Source organism: Schistocerca cancellata, chromosome 3 (genome assembly GCF_023864275.1).
Source record: "Schistocerca cancellata isolate TAMUIC-IGC-003103 chromosome 3, iqSchCanc2.1, whole genome shotgun sequence".
In the NCBI taxonomy this organism is placed as follows: domain Eukaryota; kingdom Metazoa; phylum Arthropoda; class Insecta; order Orthoptera; family Acrididae; genus Schistocerca; species Schistocerca cancellata.
Genome location: NC_064628.1, coordinates 676,950,184 through 676,971,904, shown reverse-complemented (window position 1 = coordinate 676,971,904; position 21,721 = coordinate 676,950,184). Strand labels below are relative to the sequence as shown.

General features: G+C 39.1%; 2 protein-coding genes across 7 annotated transcripts in view; one reads left to right on the top strand and one right to left on the bottom strand.

Moving 5' to 3' along the window:
• LOC126175656 (N-acetyltransferase 9-like protein) overlaps positions 1-18,637 on the top strand; it is a 102,749-nt gene extending 84,112 nt beyond the window's left edge. For 3 of the 6 annotated variants that reach the window (XM_049922562.1, XM_049922560.1, XM_049922557.1), the window contains 2 exons: positions 15,287-15,381; positions 15,496-18,637. In XM_049922562.1, the coding sequence (XP_049778519.1) occupies positions 15,287-15,381; positions 15,496-15,627 (227 nt within the window). In that variant the 3' untranslated portion in view covers positions 15,628-18,637. Of the gene's footprint in view, positions 1-15,286; positions 15,382-15,481 lie in introns of all 6 variants that reach the window. The other 3 variants (XM_049922561.1, XM_049922563.1, XM_049922559.1) reach the window with 2 other exon arrangements.
• Positions 18,638-19,263: 626 nt separating this feature from the next.
• LOC126175655 (arf-GAP with dual PH domain-containing protein 1-like) overlaps positions 19,264-21,721 on the bottom strand; it is a 138,507-nt gene continuing 136,049 nt past the window's right edge. Inside the window, exon 8 of the mRNA XM_049922556.1 lies at positions 19,264-20,002. Coding sequence (XP_049778513.1) covers positions 19,912-20,002 — 91 coding nt within the window. The 3' untranslated portion in view covers positions 19,264-19,911. The remainder of the gene's footprint in view (positions 20,003-21,721) is intronic.

The following is a 21,721-nucleotide window of genomic DNA, read 5'->3' as shown; positions in this document are numbered from 1 at the left end:
TACACTTTATGTCAGGAAATAGTTTCACATTTCATTCATAGGCTGCAGTGTCTCAAGCATGAGATCGAAAATTAGTGGTACGAAATTTTTATATAAATTTGGAATTGTTGTATTCTTCCATAATTTTTGTGATGTCCCAGTTTCTTCTCCTCCCTTGTTCTAACAAACAATATTGTCATCACTAATTCTGTAACTATTCCTGCCAGTGTCAAAACTTATTCTCCAGTTAACTTCACTAATCCTGCCACAATCACCGGTTTAGCCTTTCCACGTTTCTTCTCCAGTTAGGCATTATTACATGTTCATACAAAGCATTTTCCGCGCTACTCCCTGCTAGCCGGGACTGTACAACTGGCCATTACTAGGGTAGTGGTCTGGTCAAAATTTCATTTTCTTGGATGCACCAAGAAGATAACATGTAATCTTACTGACCTGTTATTCATTTATTTCCATTTTGGTAGTCCAAATCTATGGATTTCACTAGTAATTATAAAAACACTGATCATTCGCGAACCCAGTCAAAAATATAAACAAACAGCGATTGGCATTCATACCTTCGGCTTTATTCCGCTCAGCTCGTATAGCCCCGTCCCTTTCTGCTGCTGGAAAGTTTATTTCCAGATGCGACGGGAATTACCTGGTAGAGACATCACGTACACTATGCATGCATTCAAAAATAAACTCAGAATGTGTTCAAAAATGTTCAAAAACCGACATGGATGCGTTTCAAAATCATATGAATAATCGATAGACCAAAGTGCGCTGCTTGCTAGGTACTTTGTAAAAAAAGGTTTTTTTTCCTCAAGAATATGAATTTGCCGCCGCTGTCCCCTCCCCCCCCCCCCTTTCCCTCCCTCGAACTTGCCGCCCGGGGCAGATACCCCCATTTGTCCCTGCCGCCTAGATCCAGGCCTATTGCGCATGTGTGAATCAGGATGTTTGGGCGCACCAGTATAATCTTTCTGGGTAGCATCTGGCTGCTTGCTGCTGCTGCTGCTGCTGCTGACAGCCACACTTCTGTTGCCAGAAGTGGGAGAAGGTACTACTCATAAGCGACTCAACTGCACATGCGCATGAGCCCGCTCGCAACTGCTCAAATGAATCTATAGCCTAGTTTACACGATGACATTGAGTTCTGCCACTTGCGTGGAATGAGTTGCATGCAAATGGTTTCATATTTGACTTTAGACACGGCGAAACCAGTATATACTTCAGTTTCGTGGTTTCCTAAGTTGTGTCTGAAATGAAAGTTTTGGCACGAGTTGTGATGAAGTTAAAGCTTGTTGAGTGGAATCGCTGCAGAAGAAAAAAAATAAGAAATGTGTTTCGATCTGTGATTTGATGAAGAAAAGACGTCCGCTCGGTTGCTCAGCATCCTTGCTGAAATAATTTGTAATGGCCAGCTGGGGTGGCTGAGCAGTTCTAGGCGCTACAGTCTGGAAGTGCCCGACCGCTACGGTCGCAGGTTTGAATCCTGCCTCAGGCATGGATGTGTGTGATGTCCTTAGGTTGGTTAGGTTTAAGTAGTTTTAAGTTCTAGGGGACTGTTGACCTTAGAAGGTCCAGGTCTAGGTTGCAGGCAATTGCGCTACCGGCCACTGTGCATGAACCGCCGTGCGCTTGCGCAACTCGTTGGTGAAACTAAACAGTTTTGTGACAGCCAGAGCGAGAGCACCAGCAGCAGCGAGTACTGTTTGTATAAAGCGTTTATTTTGCATTTTGTTTACGACCTTCCACTAAGGAAGGGATTCTATTTGTGTTTATCTGCTCTGCATAGTAACTAACAGTTCTTGATAAAACTTTACGTAGTTTTCGTGTTAGATTTCTTAGTGTTTTCTTGATCGTTTAGAACAGAAAGCGCCCTAAAACCGTCTTTTGTTTGTTTCGCGGCCGTTAGCCACTAGTCACTTGAATCAGCAGTTGTCTTGTGACAGCCAGAGCGAGAGCACCAGCAGCAGCGAGTACTGTTTGTATAAAGCGTTTATTTTGCATTTTGTTTACGACCTTCCACTAACGAAGGGATTCTATTTGTGTTTATCTGCTCTGCATAGTAACTAACAGTTCTTGATAAAACTTTACGTAGTTTTCGTGTTAGATTTCTTAGTGTTTTCTTGATCGTTTAGAACAGAAAGCGCCCTAAAACCGTCTTTTGTTTGTTTCGCGGCCGTTAGCCACTAGTCACTTGAATCAGCAGTTGTCTTGTGACAGCCAGAGCGAGAGCACCAGCAGCAGCGAGTACTGTTTGTATAAAGCGTTTATTTTGCATTTTGTTTACGACCTTCCACTAAGGAAGGGATTCTATTTGTGTTTATCTGCTCTGCATAGTAACTAACAGTTCTTGATAAAACTTTACGTAGTTTTCGTGTTAGATTTCTTAGTGTTTTCTTGATCGTTTAGAACAGAAAGCGCCCTAAAACCGTCTTTTGTTTGTTTCGCGGCCGTTAACCACTAGTCACTTGAATCAGCAGTTGTCTTGTGACAGCCAGAGCGAGAGCACCAGCAGCAGCGAGTACTGTTTGTATAAAGCGTTTATTTTGCATTTTGTTTACGACCTTCCACTAACGAAGGGATTCTATTTGTGTTTATCTGCTCTGCATAGTAACTAACAGTTCTTGATAAAACTTTACGTAGTTTTCGTGTTAGATTTCTTAGTGTTTTCTTGATCGTTTAGAACAGAAAGCGCCCTAAAACCGTCTTTTGTTTGTTTCGCGGCCGTTAGCCACTAGTCACTTGAATCAGCAGTTGTCTTGTGACAGCCAGAGCGAGAGCACCAGCAGCAGCGAGTACTGTTTGTATAAAGCGTTTATTTTGCATTTTGTTTACGACCTTCCACTAAGGAAGGGATTCTATTTGTGTTTATCTGCTCTGCATAGTAACTAACAGTTCTTGATAAAACTTTACGTAGTTTTCGTGTTAGATTTCTTAGTGTTTTCTTGATCGTTTAGAACAGAAAGCGCCCTAAAACCGTCTTTTGTTTGTTTCGCGGCCGTTAACCACTAGTCACTTGAATCAGCAGTTGTCTTGTGACAGCCAGAGCGAGAGCACCAGCAGCAGCGAGTACTGTTTGTATAAAGCGTTTTTGTACTTATTTGCTGCGCTTAGCTTTTAAATAGTTTTTCTGGGAAAACCTAGTGTAGTTTTCGCGTCTCGTATTTCAGTGAGTGTTTCTTGATTATCAGAGTAGCTCATCAGAAGATTATCTTGGGAATTTGTCATCGTATAGAGTAGGGTAAACATAGTCATGTGTAGGGACTGTGGTTGTTGTGAGCGGACGCAAGGAGAATTGGCCACTCTTCGGGGGCAGGTGGAGGCTTTGTCTGTTAGGCTCATCGAGCTCGAGGCGCAGGCGTCGGCTCGTAGTGGCGTTGGGGCAACTGTGGTGAGACCTATGCCTACTTCGGTGGCCTTGGAATCACATGGAACCCCTGATGTCGCTGCGTCTTCCGGCAGTGAGCATCTTACCGGTCAGCCATCACTCCAGGGTGAATGGCGGACAGTGGTGGGCTCGCGCGTGCCTGGCCGAAAGGCGAAGGTGGGATCTGGCCGCGTGGCAGCTGCCTTACCCCTTTCCAACAGGTACGGGGTGCTTCCTAGTGGTGATGACATCGTTTCCGAGCCACCACAGGATGCCTCGCCTGTTGGGCCAGTGGCCGATTCTCCGGCAAGGTCCCGACAGTCACAGAGGGCGGGCCTATTAGTTATAGGGAGCTCCAACGTTAGGCGGGTTATGGAGCCCCTCAGGAAAATAGCGGGTAGGTCGGGGAAGAATGCCAGTGTGCACTCGGTGTGCTTGCCGGGGGGTCTCGTCCGTAATGTGGAGGAGGCCCTTCCGGCAGCTATTGAACGCACTGGGTGTGACCGGCTGCAGATAGTAGCACATGTCGGAACGAATGACGCCTGCCGCTTGGGTTCTGAGGCCATCCTTGGTTCCTTCCGGCGGCTGGCTGATTTGGTGAAGACAACCAGCATCGCACGCGGAGTGCAAGCTGAGCTTAATATCTGCAGCATAGTGCCCAGAGTCGATCGCGGTCCTCTGGTTTGGAGCCGTGTGGAGGGTCTAAACCAGAGGCTCAGACGACTCTGCGACTATAATGGTTGCAAATTCATCGACCTCCGTTATTGGGTGGAGAACTGTAGGGCCCCCCTAGACAGGTCAGGCGTGCACTACACACCGGAAGCAGCTACTAGGGTAGCAGAGTACGTGTGGCGTGCACACGGGGGTTTTTTTAGGTTAGAGGGACCCCCCCTTGGGCGAAACGATAAAATACCTGACGGCTTACCAAAGAGGACATTATCATCGTTGATAAAGAACGTCCGTCCTCAGAGACCAAAAACAGGAAAAGTTAACGTAATATTGGTAAACTGCAGGAGTATCCAGGGCAAGGTTCCTGAATTAGTATCTCTTATTGAAGGAAATAGTGCGCATATAGTATTAGGAACGGAAAGTTGGTTAAAACCGGAAGTGAACAGTAACGAAATCCTAGACACAGAATGGAATATATACCGCAAGGATAGGATAAACGCCAATGGTGGAGGAGTATTTATAGCAGTAAAGAATTCAATAATATCCAGTGAAGTTATTAGCGAATGCGAATGTGAAATAATCTGGGTTAAGCTAAGTATCAAAGGTGGGTCAGATATGATAGTCGGATGCTTCTATAGACCACCTGCATCAGCAACCGTAGTAGTTGAGCGCCTCAGAGAGAACCTGCAGAACGTCGTGAAGAAGTTTCGTGATCATACTATTGTAATAGGGGGAGACTTCAATCTACCAGGTATAGAATGGGATAGTCACACAATCAGAACTGGAGCCAGGGACAGAGACTCTTGTGACATTATCCTGACTGCCTTGTCCGAGAATTACTTCGAGCAGATAGTTAGAGAACCAACTCGTGAAGCTAACGTTTTAGACCTCATAGCAACAAATAGACCGGAACTTTTCGACTCCGTGAATGTAGAAGAGGGTATCAGTGATCATAAGTCAGTGGTTGCATCAATGACTACAAGTGTAATAAGAAATGCCAAGAAAGGAAGGAAAATATATTTGCTTAACAAGAGTGATAGGGCACAAATCGCAGAATATCTGAGTGACCACCATCAAACGTTCATTTCTGAGGAAGAGGATGTGGAACAAAAATGGAAAAAATTCAGAAACATCGTCCAGTACGCCTTAGATAAGTTCGTACCGACTAAGGTCCAAAGCGAGGGGAAAGATCCACCGTGGTATAACAATCATGTACGAAAGGTACTACGGAAACAAAGAAAGCTTCATCATAGGTTTAAGAGTAGTCGAATCATAGCTGATAAGGAAAAGCTGAACGAAGCGAAAAAGAGCGTAAAGAGAGCAATGAGAGAAGCATTCAACGAATTCGAACATAAAACATTGGCAAACAATCTAAACAAGAACCCTAAAAAGTTTTGGGCATATGTAAAATCGGTAAGCGGATCTAAATCCCCTATTCAGTCACTCGTTGACCACGATGGCACCGAAACAGAGGACGACCGAAGAAAGGCAGAAATACTGAATTCAGTGTTCCGAAACTGTTTCACTGCGGAAAATCGTAACACGGTCCCTGACTTCAGCCGTCGCACGGACGCCAAAATGGAAAATATTGAAATAAACGATATCGGAATTGAAAAACAACTGCTATCACTTAGTAGCGGAAAAGCATCCGGACCAGACGAGATACCCTTAAGATTCTACAGTGATTATGCTAAAGAACTTGCCCCCTTTCTATCAGCAATTTATCGTAGATCGCTGGAAGAACGTAAAGTACCTAGCGACTGGAAGAAAGCGCAGGTCGTTCCCATTTTCAAGAAGGGTCATAAATCAGATGCGAATAATTATAGGCCTATTTCGCTTACGTCAATCTGTTGTAGAATAATGGAACATGTTTTGTGTTCTCGTATTATGACGTTCTTAGATAATACAAATCTCCTTCATCATAACCAACATGGATTCCGCAAACAGAGATCATGTGAAACTCAGCTCGCCCTATTTGCCCAAGAAATTCACAGTGCCGTAGACACTGGCGAGCAGATTGATGCCGTATTCCTGGACTTCAGGAAGGCATTTGATACGGTTCCGCACTTACGTTTAGTGAAAAAAATACGAGCTTACGGAATATCGGACCAGGTTTGTGATTGGATTCAGGATTTCCTAGAAGAAAGAACACAACATGTCATTCTTAACGGTTCAAAATCTGCAGATGTAGAGGTAATTTCGGGAGTACCGCAAGGAAGCGTGATAGGACCTTTATTGTTTACAATATACATAAATGACTTAGTTGACAACATCGGTAGCTCCGTGAGGCTATTTGCAGATGACACGGTTGTCTACAAGAAAGTAGCAACATCAGAAGACTCGTACGTACTCCAGGAAGACCTGCAGAGGATTAATGCATGGTGCGACAGCTGGCAGCTTTCCCTAAACGTAGATAAATGTAATATAATGCGCATACATAGGGGCAGAAATCCATTCCAGTACGATTATGCCATAGGTGGTAAATCATTGGAAGCGGTAACGACCGTAAAATACTTAGGAGTTACTATCCGGAGCGATCTGAAGTGGAATGATCACATAAAACAAATAGTGGGAAAAGCAGGCGCCAGGTTGAGATTCATAGGAAGAATTCTAAGAAAATGTGACTCATCGACGAAAGAAGTAGCTTACAAAACGCTTGTTCGTCCGATTCTTGAGTATTCCTCATCAGTATGGGACCCTTACCAGGTTGGATTAATAGAAGAGATAGACATGATCCAGCGAAAAGCAGCGCGATTCGTCATGGGGACATTTAGTCAGCGCGAGAGCGTTACGGAGATGCTGAACAAGCTCCAGTGGCGGACACTTCAAGAAAGGCGTTACGCAATACGGAGAGGTTTATTATCGAAATTACGAGAGAGCACATTCCGGGAAGAGATGGGCAACATATTACTACCGCCCACATATATCTCGCGTAATGATCACAACGAAAAGATCCGAGAAATTAGAGCAAATACGGAGACTTACAAGCAGTCGTTCTTCCCACGCACAATTCGTGAATGGAACAGGGAAGGGGGGATCAGATAGTGGTACAATAAGTACCCTCCGCCACACACCGTAAGGTGGCTCGCGGAGTATAGATGTAGATGTAGATGTAGATGTTCTAACTTTGGCTGCACTAGTTGCATGGGTTTTGAGGTTGTGTGTGTTAGTAGAGTGTAGACAAACTGAAATAAGAAGTGGGGAATGGAGAATAATGTTCGATCTTTGGATATCTATACTTTGCATAGGTGTTTGTGGGATTTCAGTGACACTGATTACAAAAATAAGCAACATATTGCTGCTCCTGAGACCTTCACATGCGATCAGAACATAGATAGTTTGACAATATCTGAGCTGCATGGCAATTTATTGAATTAGGAGCACATATACAACTGAATTAAGAAAAATACAAGCAAATATAATTCTAACTGTAGAAATGCTCTTGTCTACAAGACTAAAATCCCATCGTTCGAGTTGGCTGACTTTTTTTATGGGAATATTGTTGACAGGAGGGAAGGGGCTACACAAATCAGGAAGCTACATTCTTTATTCAATATGCATCTATTTAAAACATCGCACAGTGCTCCCCATTCACGTATGTTTGAATTCTGAAATATTGCCACTGTACAGATCTATCTTCAAGAGAGTAGTTTGCAAACCATTCTTTTCTTAATGCAGCCTGCTTCGAATAAGTACTGCTGTTAATGTTAATAATCATTGGTGTTAATGAAAAAGTGTCAGCACCAACTAAAATCGCATCTTATAGCATGCCGGGTGTTCTCGATTGTAATGCATGCAATGTGATATATAATTTCAGTCCTGGTGACAGTGCTTCACGCATTACAAGTATCTTTATTCCTTATCACATAATTAACTCCGTTTAGAAGAAATGTTAACAATTCTCGTGACATTCTAAGATAATTAAAAAAACTTCTTGGGTCTTCCATTACAAATTATTTCAGAAAGGATGCTGAGCAACTGAGCTGACGTCTTTTCTTCATTGAGTCACGAATCGAAACACGTTTCTTATTTTTTTCTTATGCAGCAATTCCACGCAACAAGCTTTAACTCACAACTCATGAGATGTGCAGCTGCCAAAACTTTCATTTCAGACACGACTCAGGAACTCACAAAATGATGAAACTGAAGTATATACTGGTTTTGCCGTGTCTACAGTCAAATAGGAAACCATTTGCGTGCTACTCATTCCACACAATGAGTGGCGCAACCCAATGTCTGCTTGTAAACTAGGCTTAATGTAAACGGGGGTGACGTCATGTTCATCAGAGGCAATTTGTTGTCCTGAAGCACTGCATAGTCTTCCTAAAGCCTGTGACACATTTTGCTGCTGGCAGGCGCTTGTAAGAACACTATGTTTTCTTATTGTATACAGTTCATTTCCTTTGCAGCTTAGTTTTATTACTACAGTAATATACAGTGTTAGAATATTGTTTCTTACCAGTCAAAATTACAAAAATCAAACTAAAACAGTGAAAAATTCCCGGGTTTTCCCCGGGTCATATACACCCTGTTGTTGTAGCTTTGTTCCCCTTCCTCCTCTGATAGCTCTTTATAATACTGTGGCATGGTGATTTCTAAGTATAGTAGGACTGCAGACATGTATCTGCGAACAAAAAATTCATTATGTAACTTTTTTTTCCAGTGATGATAAGAAACATTATGAATATCCCTTGTACATTGATTTTTCCATACTGAATTTGATGAATCGATTCAATATTTTTATGAGACTTTGGTGTTACTGGAGAATTGAATCTTCTTGTGATAAAGTTTAACATGCTGCTGTAATAGCAACATTCACAATGCGTGCTTCCATACAGAATAATTTTTTAAAATTATTTTGATGACTGTTTTATGCAGACAGCATACAAGTGTGTTCTTTAAGTTAGTATTAATCCTTATTGCAGAAAGTGCTGGAAAACTCAGCACATCAACAAATCATTTATCTTTCTTCAATCTGTTCCTTCTACTGTGAGATTTAGGTGTTATGACTGTCTGAAATGCAAATAATTTAGGTAGTAAAGGTAACATACCATCAAATAGTACAGACAGGTTGAATGTTGAAATGAAAGACATTTAAACTAGAGTGAGAACTTGGCTATCTTTTGCACAAATCCTCTTCAGAGAGCATGCACACTGCACATACTAGCCCATCCACACACACCTAACCTGTGCAGTTACATTGTGACAGTACTGTAGCATGACTCAAGATTCCATTAGTATTAACAGAATATTCCGTCGGTTCTTGGTAGAACAACATTATAATAATAAATGAAAAGCACCAGTTTGCTTTTGTTCTACAATATTATTTTTATTGCTAACCTGTTTTCGGCTTACAAGGCCATCTTCAGGCATTTACTGAGTATTATCACCAAAGAAGTTAAATGTTAGCAGACAACATTGAAAGAGAAGTAACACATAGTGAGAAACATCTTTGCAATGAAATAGTAAAAAGTGTACAGTACATAAATAACAATGGAGTTGACAGGAAAACCTTTAGCACAAAATAAGAATAGCATGCCTACATAACAGTTTCTATTGATAAACAAAACTATTGAAATAAGATAAAATTAGTACTAGGCAAGGCTGCATCAAGAGGTATGAAACATGGAGAGTAATACACAACCAATTAAAAACAATAAAAAATAAAAAAAAAGAAGAAGAGACAGTTGTCAATGTAAATACAGAATACACGAGGAACTTAAGCCATATCAGTACAAAAAACAGAAATTAATAAATGCAGGAAAATTGAGGTGTTTGAGGGAACCTACAGTTTGAGAGTGTTGTGGTACAGCATTTTAACATTAACATTATAATCAAAGCAGTGGCTGTATACCAGTTTACATTAAATAAATGAGCAAAGTAAAATATGAACAGTATTTGATGAGACAACTACAAGGGGAGTTAAACATGGACAGTAATACAAGTACAAGTTAAAAGCAAACCCTTAACTATTGAAACTACAGCATATGTGGAATACAAAGGCAACTGCAACAAATAAAACAACTTAATGACTACAGGAAAATGGGAATATGTAGGAAGAGAGAGTGCGGGAAGTAATGAACAACAAAGATGATTATATGAAGTTTAGGAGAGGGGAAGTGTTGAGTTGTGTCTGGTCATTTAGGATGAGATCTGGACTGTGAGCAAGATGTTTGTTAATTTCCAGGGCTTCCAGCAGGTTGAGTTTATGGCCTTTGTTTGCTAAGTGAAGTACATGGGACACTGGCTGGTAGTTGTGACCCTCACTCAGTACATGCTCAGCAAATGTAGTCTGAATTATGCAACCTCCAGCTGCGTTCATGTTCAGCCAGCCTAGTTGATATGTCTCTGCCTGACTGACCAATGTAAAATTTGCCACAATCAGAACAGGTGATTTTGTATACCCCACTGTTGGCTAATAACTGGATCTTATCTTTGCTATTAAAAACACACTGGGCTGTAGTGTTCCTGACATAGTAGGAAACCCTATACTTGCAGGATTTCAGTGCTTTGGCTATAGTCTGTGATACCTGACCTAGAAATGGTATAGTACACCATTTCTTGCAGACAGTGGATGGGGAAGCAGGTGGGGCATAGAGGAGGGGTATAATTTTCCGTTTTTGTTTCCTGTGCAAGATGTGGTCAATAAGAACTGGATTGTAGCCATTGGCTGAGGCAATAAATTTTATTGTATCTAACTCTGCTTTAAAATCATCTCTGGACATGGGGATGGATATGAGACGGTGTACCATTGAGTGGAAAGCTGCATGTTTGTGAGCTATGGGGTGTTGTGAGCAAGAAGGTATTACTGTGTCTGTAGTAGTTGTTTTTCTGTAAATTTTGAAACAATGTGTGTGTGTACTGATGTCAATGGTGAGATCTAAGAAGTTTATGGATTTGCTGCCAATTTCCATAGTGAACTGGATATTTTTATGTTGACCGTTTAGGTTTTTCAAGAATGTGTTGAGTTGTCTTGTAGTACCAGTCCACATACACAGGACATCATCTACATATCTAAACATCAAATACTGGTTTAGATATGTAGATGATGTCCTGTGTATGTGGACTGGTACTACAAGACAACTCAACACATTCTTGAAAAACCTAAACGGTCAACATAAAAATATCCAGTTCACTATGGAAATTGGCAGCAAATCCATAAACTTCTTAGATCTCACCATTGACATCAGTACACACACACACACATTGTTTCAAAATTTACAGAAAAACAACTACTACAGACACAGTAATACCTTCTTGCTCACAACACCCCATAGCTCACAAACATGCAGCTTTCCACTCAATGGTACACCGTCTCATATCCATCCCCATGTCCAGAGATGATTTTAAAGCAGAGTTAGATACAATAAAATTTATTGCCTCAGCCAATGGCTACAATCCAGTTCTTATTGACCACATCTTGCACAGGAAACAAAAACGGAAAATTATACCCCTCCTCTATGCCCCACCTGCTTCCCCATCCACTGTCTGCAAGAAATGGTGTACTATACCATTTCTAGGTCAGGTATCACAGACTATAGCCAAAGCACTGAAATCCTGCAAGTATAGGGTTTCCTACTATGTCAGGAACACTACAGCCCAGTGTGTTTTTAATAGCAAAGATAAGATCCAGTTATTAGCCAACAGTGGGGTATACAAAATCACCTGTTCTGATTGTGGCAAATTTTACATTGGTCAGTCAGGCAGAGACATATCAACTAGGCTGGCTGAACATGAACGCAGCTGGAGGTTGCATAATTCAGACTACATTTGCTGAGCATGTACTGAGTGAGGGTCACAACTACCAGCCAGTGTCCCATGTACTTCACTTAGCAAACAAAGGCCATAAACTCAACCTGCTGGAAGCCCTGGAAATTAACAAACATCTTGCTCACAGTCCAGATCTCATCCTAAATGACCAGACACAACTCAACACTTCCCCTCTCCTAAACTTCATATAATCATCTTTGTTGTTCATTACTTCCCGCACTCTCTCTTCCTACATATTCCCATTTTCCTGTAGTCATTAAGTTGTTTTATTTGTTGCAGTTGCCTTTGTATTCCACATATGCTGTAGTTTCAATAGTTAAGGGTTTGCTTTTAACTTGTACTTGTATTACTGTCCATGTTTAACTCCCCTTGTAGTTGTCTCATCAAATACTGTTCATATTTTACTTTGCTCATTTATTTAATGTAAACTGGTATACAGCCACTGCTTTGATTATAATGTTAATGTTAAAATGCTGTACCACAACACTCTCAAACTGTAGGTTCCCTCAAACACCTCAATTTTCCTGCATTTATTAATTTCTGTTTTTTGTACTGATATGGCTTAAGTTCCTCGTGTATTCTGTATTTACATTGACAACTGTCTCTTCTTCTTTTTTTTTATTTTTTATTGTTTTTAATTGGTTGTGTATTACTCTCCATGTTTCATACCTCTTGATGCAGCCTTGCCTAGTACTAATTTTATCTTATTTCAATAGTTTTGTTTATCAATAGAAACTGTTATGTAGGCATGCTATTCTTATTTTGTGCTAAAGGTTTTCCTGTCAACTCCATTGTTATTTATGTACTGTACACTTTTTACTATTTCATTGCAAAGATGTTTCTCACTATGTGTTACTTCTCTTTCAATGTTGTCTGCTAACATTTAACTTCTTTGGTGATAATACTCAGTAAATGCCTGAAGATGGCCTTGTAAGCCGAAAACAGGTTAGCAATAAAAATAATATTGTAGAACAAAAGCAAACTGGTGCTTTTCATTTATTATTCCATTAGTACTTTATATTACAATATTTGGTGTCTGAAACGTATCGCGCGTGGTTAAAGCTTTTGCAGAACTTCAAAACAAAATTAAAATTTTTCACTGAACCTGACAACTGAGGGTGACAGGGAAAGGAAATGCTAACATTAAATTTGGTAGGGATTACTTTGATCACACTATCTGTTGTGTTTTCAACACAAGTACTTCCACATGTATTGCTGTCTGCAACATAATGTGTTTTTGTCTTACAGAAGTTACATTATTGTTTCTTAATTTAACCAAACATGTAATACATGACATCTCAAAATATGCCCTTATGGGTTAGCAGTTTCTTCTGATGATCTTTGATATGACATTATAAACAATAATTCATCCAAATGTGAGCTGCTCTTAGAATGTAGTTAAAGTTGTGAATTGTTTGATAAAAACTAACTTCAGCTGTTAATGCCCCTGAAAAGATTATTTTGTCAGACTATTTGGCAGGGTGTTGTTTTGTGAGAGAGATTTGGACTGATGGCCTATTTGACAAGGTGGCGAATATTGTTTCTGTTGATGTTGTGCCAAGCATTTTTAGCAAGAAAATGGTTTTGTTAGAATTTTTCTTTCTTTATCGTGAGTTTCCACAACTGTGGAAAATGAAAGAGCACTGGCAATTACCGAAAAAGTAGAGGTGTTGCATCTTTCCCAGCCGTTACGTTGCGCAGAAAGATAGCAAAAAGACAATCAATATTATATGCACAACATACGAGCAAGAGTGCAATAAAATAAAAACAGAGCTCTCCAGTTCTTTCAAAAATGATGTATCTGTCCCATCCCTATACCACTACCATTCACAAAACCTCGCCACAGGAGTCTTATCCCTGCGGAAGTCCCAGTTGCAAGACTTGCTCAGTCCTTGCACTCACCATATCCTACTCCAGTCCTGTCATGGGCTTATCCTATACCATCAGATGCAGCACCACCTGTCAAGCGAGCTGTCTTATATACCAGCTGTACTGCAATCACTGCACAACATTTTATGTGGGCATGGCCACTGTCAAACTGTGGTCAGGAACAAAATTGTCCAACTAGGGGCACAACATTATGCTGAGCATGACATACTCGAGTTTAATGGCTGCTTTATAACCTGTGCCATCTGGGTCATTCCCTCCACTACCAGCTTTTCTGATTGGGAGTTATCCTTGCAGCACATCCTTCGCTCCCACAAACCTAGCCTCAGCCTCTACTAACCCAATGCCTCCACACTCTCTTTACTCAACAGTTTCCTATTCCTCTGTACTGTCACCTCACACCATCTTCATCATGCACTACATGTAACCGCATCCAGCACCTGTGTGTCACATGCCTAGTCTCTGCATCTGCCACCCCTCCCTCACCCATTCCTATGCTGTATACCTGACTGTTCCTGCTTTTTGCTCTTTCTCCCTCTACCCACCCCACCCAACACAACCTCAACTACCAACTATGTATTTGCATGTGTGGGCGTGTGCGCATAAAATTTTCACTTTTGTGGGTGCCTATCAATGACACAATAACTCTGCTTTTTGGTGACTGGTCTCCTTATTAACTATTTAAAATCCTGTGTTGTGGAACTTTAATGAACTTCCATTAGAGGAATCTGGCGAAGACAGCAGATTTTTTGCATAACTGTCACTTTGTTTTCAATGTGAGTGTGAAGTAATTCTAACAAGTTTTTAATAGTTTGACTGTTCCTTTGGAGAAAGTTGATGTAATCATCAGGTTCTGAGTGTAATATTTCCTTCGTCAGATTTTCATGAGTATATTTATCTCTCAGTTTCAACCACTTCCTGAACCAGCATTTTGTTTTATTTTACTTCTTTATAGTCCACCTCTGTAGCATAGCAGTAGCGTTACCGCCTACCATGCAGGGGGCCCGGTTTCGATTCCCAGCAGGAGACTGGTGTTGTGTGTCCATCATCAACTCACAAGTTGCCGATGTGGCATCACCTGAAAAGGACTTGCAATATGGCGGCCGAACTCCCTCGAATGGGGTCTCCCAGCCAACAATGCCATATGATCCTTTCCATTTTTTACTTCTTTATACACATTGCTTAAATTAATGTGAGGAATGCCTTACCTGCATTGGTATCTGTTCCCACTAATAGCGTCAGAATACTTCCTAATGTGTGCAGCATGACAGCTACTTCAAAAAGTGAAGTTACATTTGACAATTTCGTTGGTATAGCTGCCTGCTTCTTTGACAAACCTGTAGGGAAAAAAAGAGCAAGTTTGATCATTATCATGGCCTTTCAGCAACATCTTTCTTGACAGACAAAAATGGTTTTCATTTAATGTTAAAATATAACTCCCCTGTCCCCCCTCCCCCAGGTCAGAGCTGACTTGGTTGACTGTTTTACAGATTAGAAGGAGACAATGGCTTATATTTTCAAATAGGAACATGTTCTGTAAAGTACTGTGGCCTTTAGTTAACAAGTAATATAAGTGAAATATTCATACATGATTACCCTTTTCAGGGTGTGAAGTCCTTGGAATTAAAAAGTTCCAAGCCAAAATTGGTCTGGACAATGTTAAAAGCATATCCATGTTCTCCAAGATGGGATTTAATAAAGTAAGTAACAAAACTGAAAATTCTACAGTGTATTCTTCTGCTTTGAAAAACAACAGTGTTGTACTGCCGATGATGTAATGGACACTTTTTTTTGATAAAGCTGCTTGGTTTCAGGTTAGTGAAAGTAACATCTTTCAAGAAGTTACCATGGAAAGGATAGTTGACAATGGCTGGAAGAGCTGGCTCCTGGAACAAACACAAGGCTCAGAACAAGTGAAAGATTGTTATCTATCTTTGTCCCAATAGTTGCATGTGGATAGTGACTGAAAACATGTTAAAACTGCAGTGTTGCCTCAAAATTGTTGATTTACAATATTTGTTGCTTTTACAATTAAGAAATGGGAAGCACAGGTGAGAGTTACATTTGCATCACTGAAGTAAAAACTTTTTAAAAATATTTTATTGTATACTGTATAAGATAACAAAAGTATTTTAATGTAAACTATATAAACTATGTAATAGAAATAAATGACAAAAATATATTTCATGATTTGTTCAGCTCTTAGAGGAATGTGGACAACACTCATGACACAGAGTAATATATACTTTTCACAAAAAATACTTGTTACACATACAAACAGTACTAATTTTTTCCAGACTTTTAAAAAAATACAAGGGCTTCTGAAATTAAAATTATATGACTTATGTACAAGGTAACTGTAAAAAATTCATTTAAAAACAAAATATAGACCTGGTGGTTTACAAGAGCACAATAATATATGTTAAATCCACTCTTTCAGAATAGCACATATACAAATTGATAGGCCTTTGTTGCATCTCCTCTCTCTCTCTCTCTCTCTCTCTCTCTCTCACACACACACACACACACACACACACACACACACACAGATATTCTTAATTAACACCTTAAACTCAACAGCCACATTAAAATTAATTAATTGTACAGTATCTGATATTTAGACCTACAAAATAGTATTATATTGCACCAAGATATTCTTTTGATGTCAAAAATCTCTATTTATAATACACTGGCAAGAACTGGGGTAACTATTCTTTGTCTAGGGCTATTCATTACAACAGCAAAAAATGAAATAATAGTTGTTCTTGGAAATGTTTGGAGAGGAACCAAGAATCCTGATCCACTAACTTTTTTACTCATAAGTAATTGAAACTGACACATGACAAATTAATATGATGTGATTTTTATAGGCACTGAACGTTACAGCAAGAATCTTCATTGGTAGAAGATGTCACTAATGTCAATATTTCACAGGTACAATGATACTTAGTTCTACAACAGTACATAAAAAGCAAATATAATTAATAACAGCAAAAAAATAAAAAATGTAATTACCTGAAATTTGAAACATGGTACTTGTGTACTTGGTTTTAGTGTCCAACCATCTCTCAAGAAGTCAATGAATTTAACTCATATGTTGCATTATTGAATAGATAGTAAGCATCTACCTTATAATTCAAGTGTAAGACAATGTTATAAGGAACATTATCTTCATCTGTAATAACTTTTACATATGTAGCTGGTATACATGTATTTATAGAACAAACCCAAGGTTAAAGGATTCTTAAGAGATGATGTATTCTTCTCCACAATGAGAATGATTCAAGCTTATGGAAGGAAAAGCCAATGGAAAATCCAGGATAGAATATTGTCAATGAAGAACTTGTATGTTCACGCTGTGTCCCCCCCCCCCCCCCCCCTCTTTCTGTTTGAATAACAAAACACACAATTCAGAGCAAGGATACAGAAAGCACACCTCTAAAACTCTGGTGCACTTCGTAATATACAATCACACCAATAAAGAAATGGGAAAAAATTGACACATCTCAAAGGAAAGAAGACATCAATGAAGTGGTGATAAAAAATCATTACCATAGTGTAATAGTAGCCGAAAACATTCGACATTGTATAACTATTCATGCGAAACTGAAATAAAAGTAGCAGTTCACTAGCTTACCATAGTGCAATCTCAAATCATTTTCATTGTGATGATGATGACAACAACAATGACTATTATTATTATTATTATTAGCAGTAGTAGTAGAAGCAATATATGCTTACATCGGTAACCCTACTTAACAAGAAATTAGAAACAAATGAAACTACAGTCTTTGGCTTCTGATACATGTGTGTCTGTGTGTAACACATTCACTATCAATGTACAATATACAAGGTGAACCAAAATTTGCGTAATTGGATACTACAGGACAATTCCTTGCATTCTAACAATGCAAAAAGGTATCTAACAAAATTTCATCCCACCCATATTTTCAGTAGAAAATGGATGGCAATTTGGCAACACTGCAATCACATCTATGAAAAGTATATTCATTCAGTACTAAGTAACTAGGCTGCCTAGTTACTACATTAGAATACCCAAGTTCAAGATTTCAGTTCTGGGTTTAGGTGTAAATCTTTTTATGTCCTAATTTTAAACAGCATGATGTGATAATTAAGAAGCCAAGTATCATGCAGCAATTACAGCAAGTCTTATACAAAACAAGTGCAATTATTTAATACTGAAATAGAATTTCTGTCCTATAATAAGTAATTTCTTGAATTGAGTATGAATATTTCTCAAATGTTTGACCAATAGTATTATGTTGAACATTAAAAAACTAGTTGTAGGATATATATCATTTAATAAACATAGTATTCCACAGCATAATTGGGAGGATCAAAATTAGAAAAAGAACTTAGTTCCAGAATTGGCCTCTCAGACTGGAATGTTCTAACGCAAAACTCTGCTGCCCACTGCACTAACTGGGAGATACAGCTTTGCAGTATTGAATGAAGATACTTATCATTCATGCCAACCTGTCTTTCATTGACACCTTTTTTTCTTTCTGAAAAGATGTACAGGACAAAATCCTGCTTGAGACATTTTTGTACTGTTGGACTGCAAGGAAATGCAGTGTGGCATCAAAGTTTGCAAATTTTGGTTCACCCTGCATAACAGATACATAACCACTCAGAGCCCATCACTTCATCCAAAAATGTGAATCTTGGCCAAAACTGAACACTGTAACACAGTCATTAACTGGCTTTGCAGCTCTGGCCAACTGGTACCTTTTATGATGTGATGTTTCAGGTTCACAGGCATAAACCCACAGACTTCAACATATGTTGTTAACCTTGTCAAATCCAATAAAGGCATCAACAGTAATGAAGTACAAAGTTGCTCTGGGTGCATTTACTTGAATTCAAAACAGCAACAATATTGTGGGATTCACAGCAATGTATCAAATTTATTCGTAAGTTTTGAAAATGAATGTTTGCTAAATATTTTGTGAATTGAATATTCTGTCAACAGTAACACATTTATGATATCGGTTTCTGTTATTATGAATGTTGCACACATGACTTTTTATATAATGGAAAAATGCAGACTGAAAATGCAACCAAAGAAAATCTGGAGGCATAAATCCAAGATCTAAGTTTCACTGAAGACATAACAATATTTTATTGTTATTTAGCTACAAATATAATGTGAAAATGAACTACAACATTGTTTGAAGCGTAGAATCATGGATGATTTTACTTCCGAATAAGGCAAATAGAGAGCAATGTTGACTGAAGTACATAAGTACTTCTATTACGGAAAATTGGCATCTAAAACAGGAATTGGAAAATGAGAAATGCCCAAATACTATTGTAGCACAGTTAATGAGTCATACTTAGTGATCATCTGAAATATGTATGCAGCCGCATCACGTCTTGAGTAATGGTTGGACAGATAAGCCAACCCAGCTTGAGGAAAAAAAAAGGGGCCGGACACTCCCCCCCCCCTTCCTCCCCCTCCCCCCTCTCTCTCTCTCTCTCTCTCTCTCTCTCTCTCTCTCTCTCTCCCCCCCCCCCCCCCCCCCCCACACACACAACACACACACACACACACACACACACACACACACACACACACACACACACACAGAGAGAGAGAGAGAGAGAGAGAGAGAGAGAGAGAGAGAGAGAGCTATATATACACAAATCCTCCCTACAATAAATATAAAATTGTCAGTTGTTTAAGGTATAAAAAGTGTACAGTTAGCAACTAAAACTGACCAAATTTTCATCTCCAAGACTCGAGAGATGTGTTACTTTAAAACAACAGTATTTTGTTTCCTACATGAATATAAACGGTTTCAACAACCTTTTGCATAGGTACTAAAGTTTAACTTCCTAAAAAATCTTCATTTATTTCTAGAAAGTGGCAGTGAAAATGGCATAAAACATAAATCTAATAAGAAGTGTAACTGTGACTGTGCCAAATGATCTTTTAAAGATTATTTCAAGCAAAAACATTTCAAGGCACCTAAAAGTGTGACCACTGCTTATTAATACTATATATTCTGAATACCATCACTCATCAGGTAAAATCCTTATACTGCAATTATATCACAATTTTCTCTGTTAAAGAATGGAAGAGAATACTTATTGCCTAAGAGTGACATCATATTGCAGCAGCACATTCAATTAAAATTATGTAATTAAAAACACTGTATAATTTTATGAGATGGTGGTTTTCTGTTATACTATTGTCATGACAGGCCTCACTGTCCATCAGCTGATGTACTGTGATGGCTCATAGGAGTGTCTCGTCCTGGTGTTGACTTTGGTGAATTGTGCGATTCTGGCCTTGATCTGCACAAACAAAGCAACAAACGAATATTGTGAGAAATCCAAGTTGCCAGAAGCGTGCATATGAGAATAACATTTTATTACCACATAAGTTAATGGTTCTGTTTACTATCACGCAAAATACCTTTTAACTTTACATGCAGTATAATCTGCTTAAAGCAAGAAAAACTGAGTAAGAGTATGAAAACAGCTATGACAATGTGCATGGTATAGCATAAAACATCACCCTATCCATGCTTATTACAGGTTCTCTTAAATCATAAGATGGTCAGAAACAACTTAAATGGTTGGGAAAGGGCTGTTAAATGGTCTCAGCCATCAAGTTGCATCTTACAAGTATACTACAGACATACTCCGGAACAAAAGAAAATGTTTGCTGAATGGTCATCACTTAAAAATTCATGTGCACATGTTCATCTTCAAGAAGATTCTGTAGCAGCATTACATACTGTAACAACATGAATAAACAATTTGCTGTGGCTGCAGTGATATGTAATTTTGGGATCATATTTACACTATACGCATCAGTCAATTATGGAGGAGTGGTTGCCATTCACCATTTCTGTTTATTATTTCCAACCTGGAATTTTCTTAATTACAGCAAATAACTGATTTTGCATATTACACAAACAAGTAATCAGGAAAAACCTATGTGATCGGTCTCAAGAAAGCTAGTGCAGACTGATAATTGTCTGATTAACATGCAGCACAGCAGTTTCAGTGATGATTGGTTTTCGCAATGTATTTTTGACTATACTGATTGACCGTAAATACAGTAGTGCACTGAGTATCCAATGAAACAGATCAAGTTCACAGGCAGGACAGTGTGTGAATGTGTAGGTATGTTAATTATAGATGTTCTATTTAAAAATATGATCAAAAATTATACGTTAAAAGACCGTGAAGGTTTCAGAGGCTCTTTTACATTAAGTTTTTATTAAGAATATGAAATATTAGTAGCCAAACCACATATATTAATTTAGCAAGCTGGCTGTGTGCATCATCCGAGACAAACTGTAGCAAAAAGTAAATTCATCAGAGTTTTTGGTCGAACACATCAGCAGAATAAATACTACTTTTTCATACTTATATTAAGATGATATATTCATTATGTTGAAAATAAGTTTAATGAATGTAACTGGAAATAACACAGAGGCAAACGAAGCAGGTAAAAAGTAATACAGGGGCTAAAAAATGAGAATTATAAAGAGTAAAAAGTAAGAAAGCAGGAATGGCTAGAAGAGAAACCCAAATGCAGATGCCATCTACAGGAAAACTGAAAAGAAGTTTCGAGAAAGGAGAAGTACCCTTATGGATACAACAACCTCAGACGGCAAGCTATTGCTACACAAAAGGAGCAGGAGGAGGAGGCAAAAAGATGGAAGCATAGCTGCCAACCATGAGAAGTGGCTGTCAGTAATTGCATGGAAAATATAGAAGTGGGTTTGTGGGCTCTCCCTTTTTTTTTGGGGGGGGGGGGGGGGTGCTGCTGCTGCTTAGAGTCTAATGTCCCATTGACATTGAGGTTCTTTAGAGACGGAGCCCAAGCTCAGATTATGCCAAGGATGGGAAAGGAAATTGGCTGTGTCCTTTCATTTGCCTGGAGCGATTTAATTGGAAAATTTTTAAAGTAAGAATTCTGTTTTGAGCCTTTAAACACTGTACTTCAGACACTTTTGGCTCTAAATAAAAATGATTTTCCAGTGAGTAAAGCAACTGTAA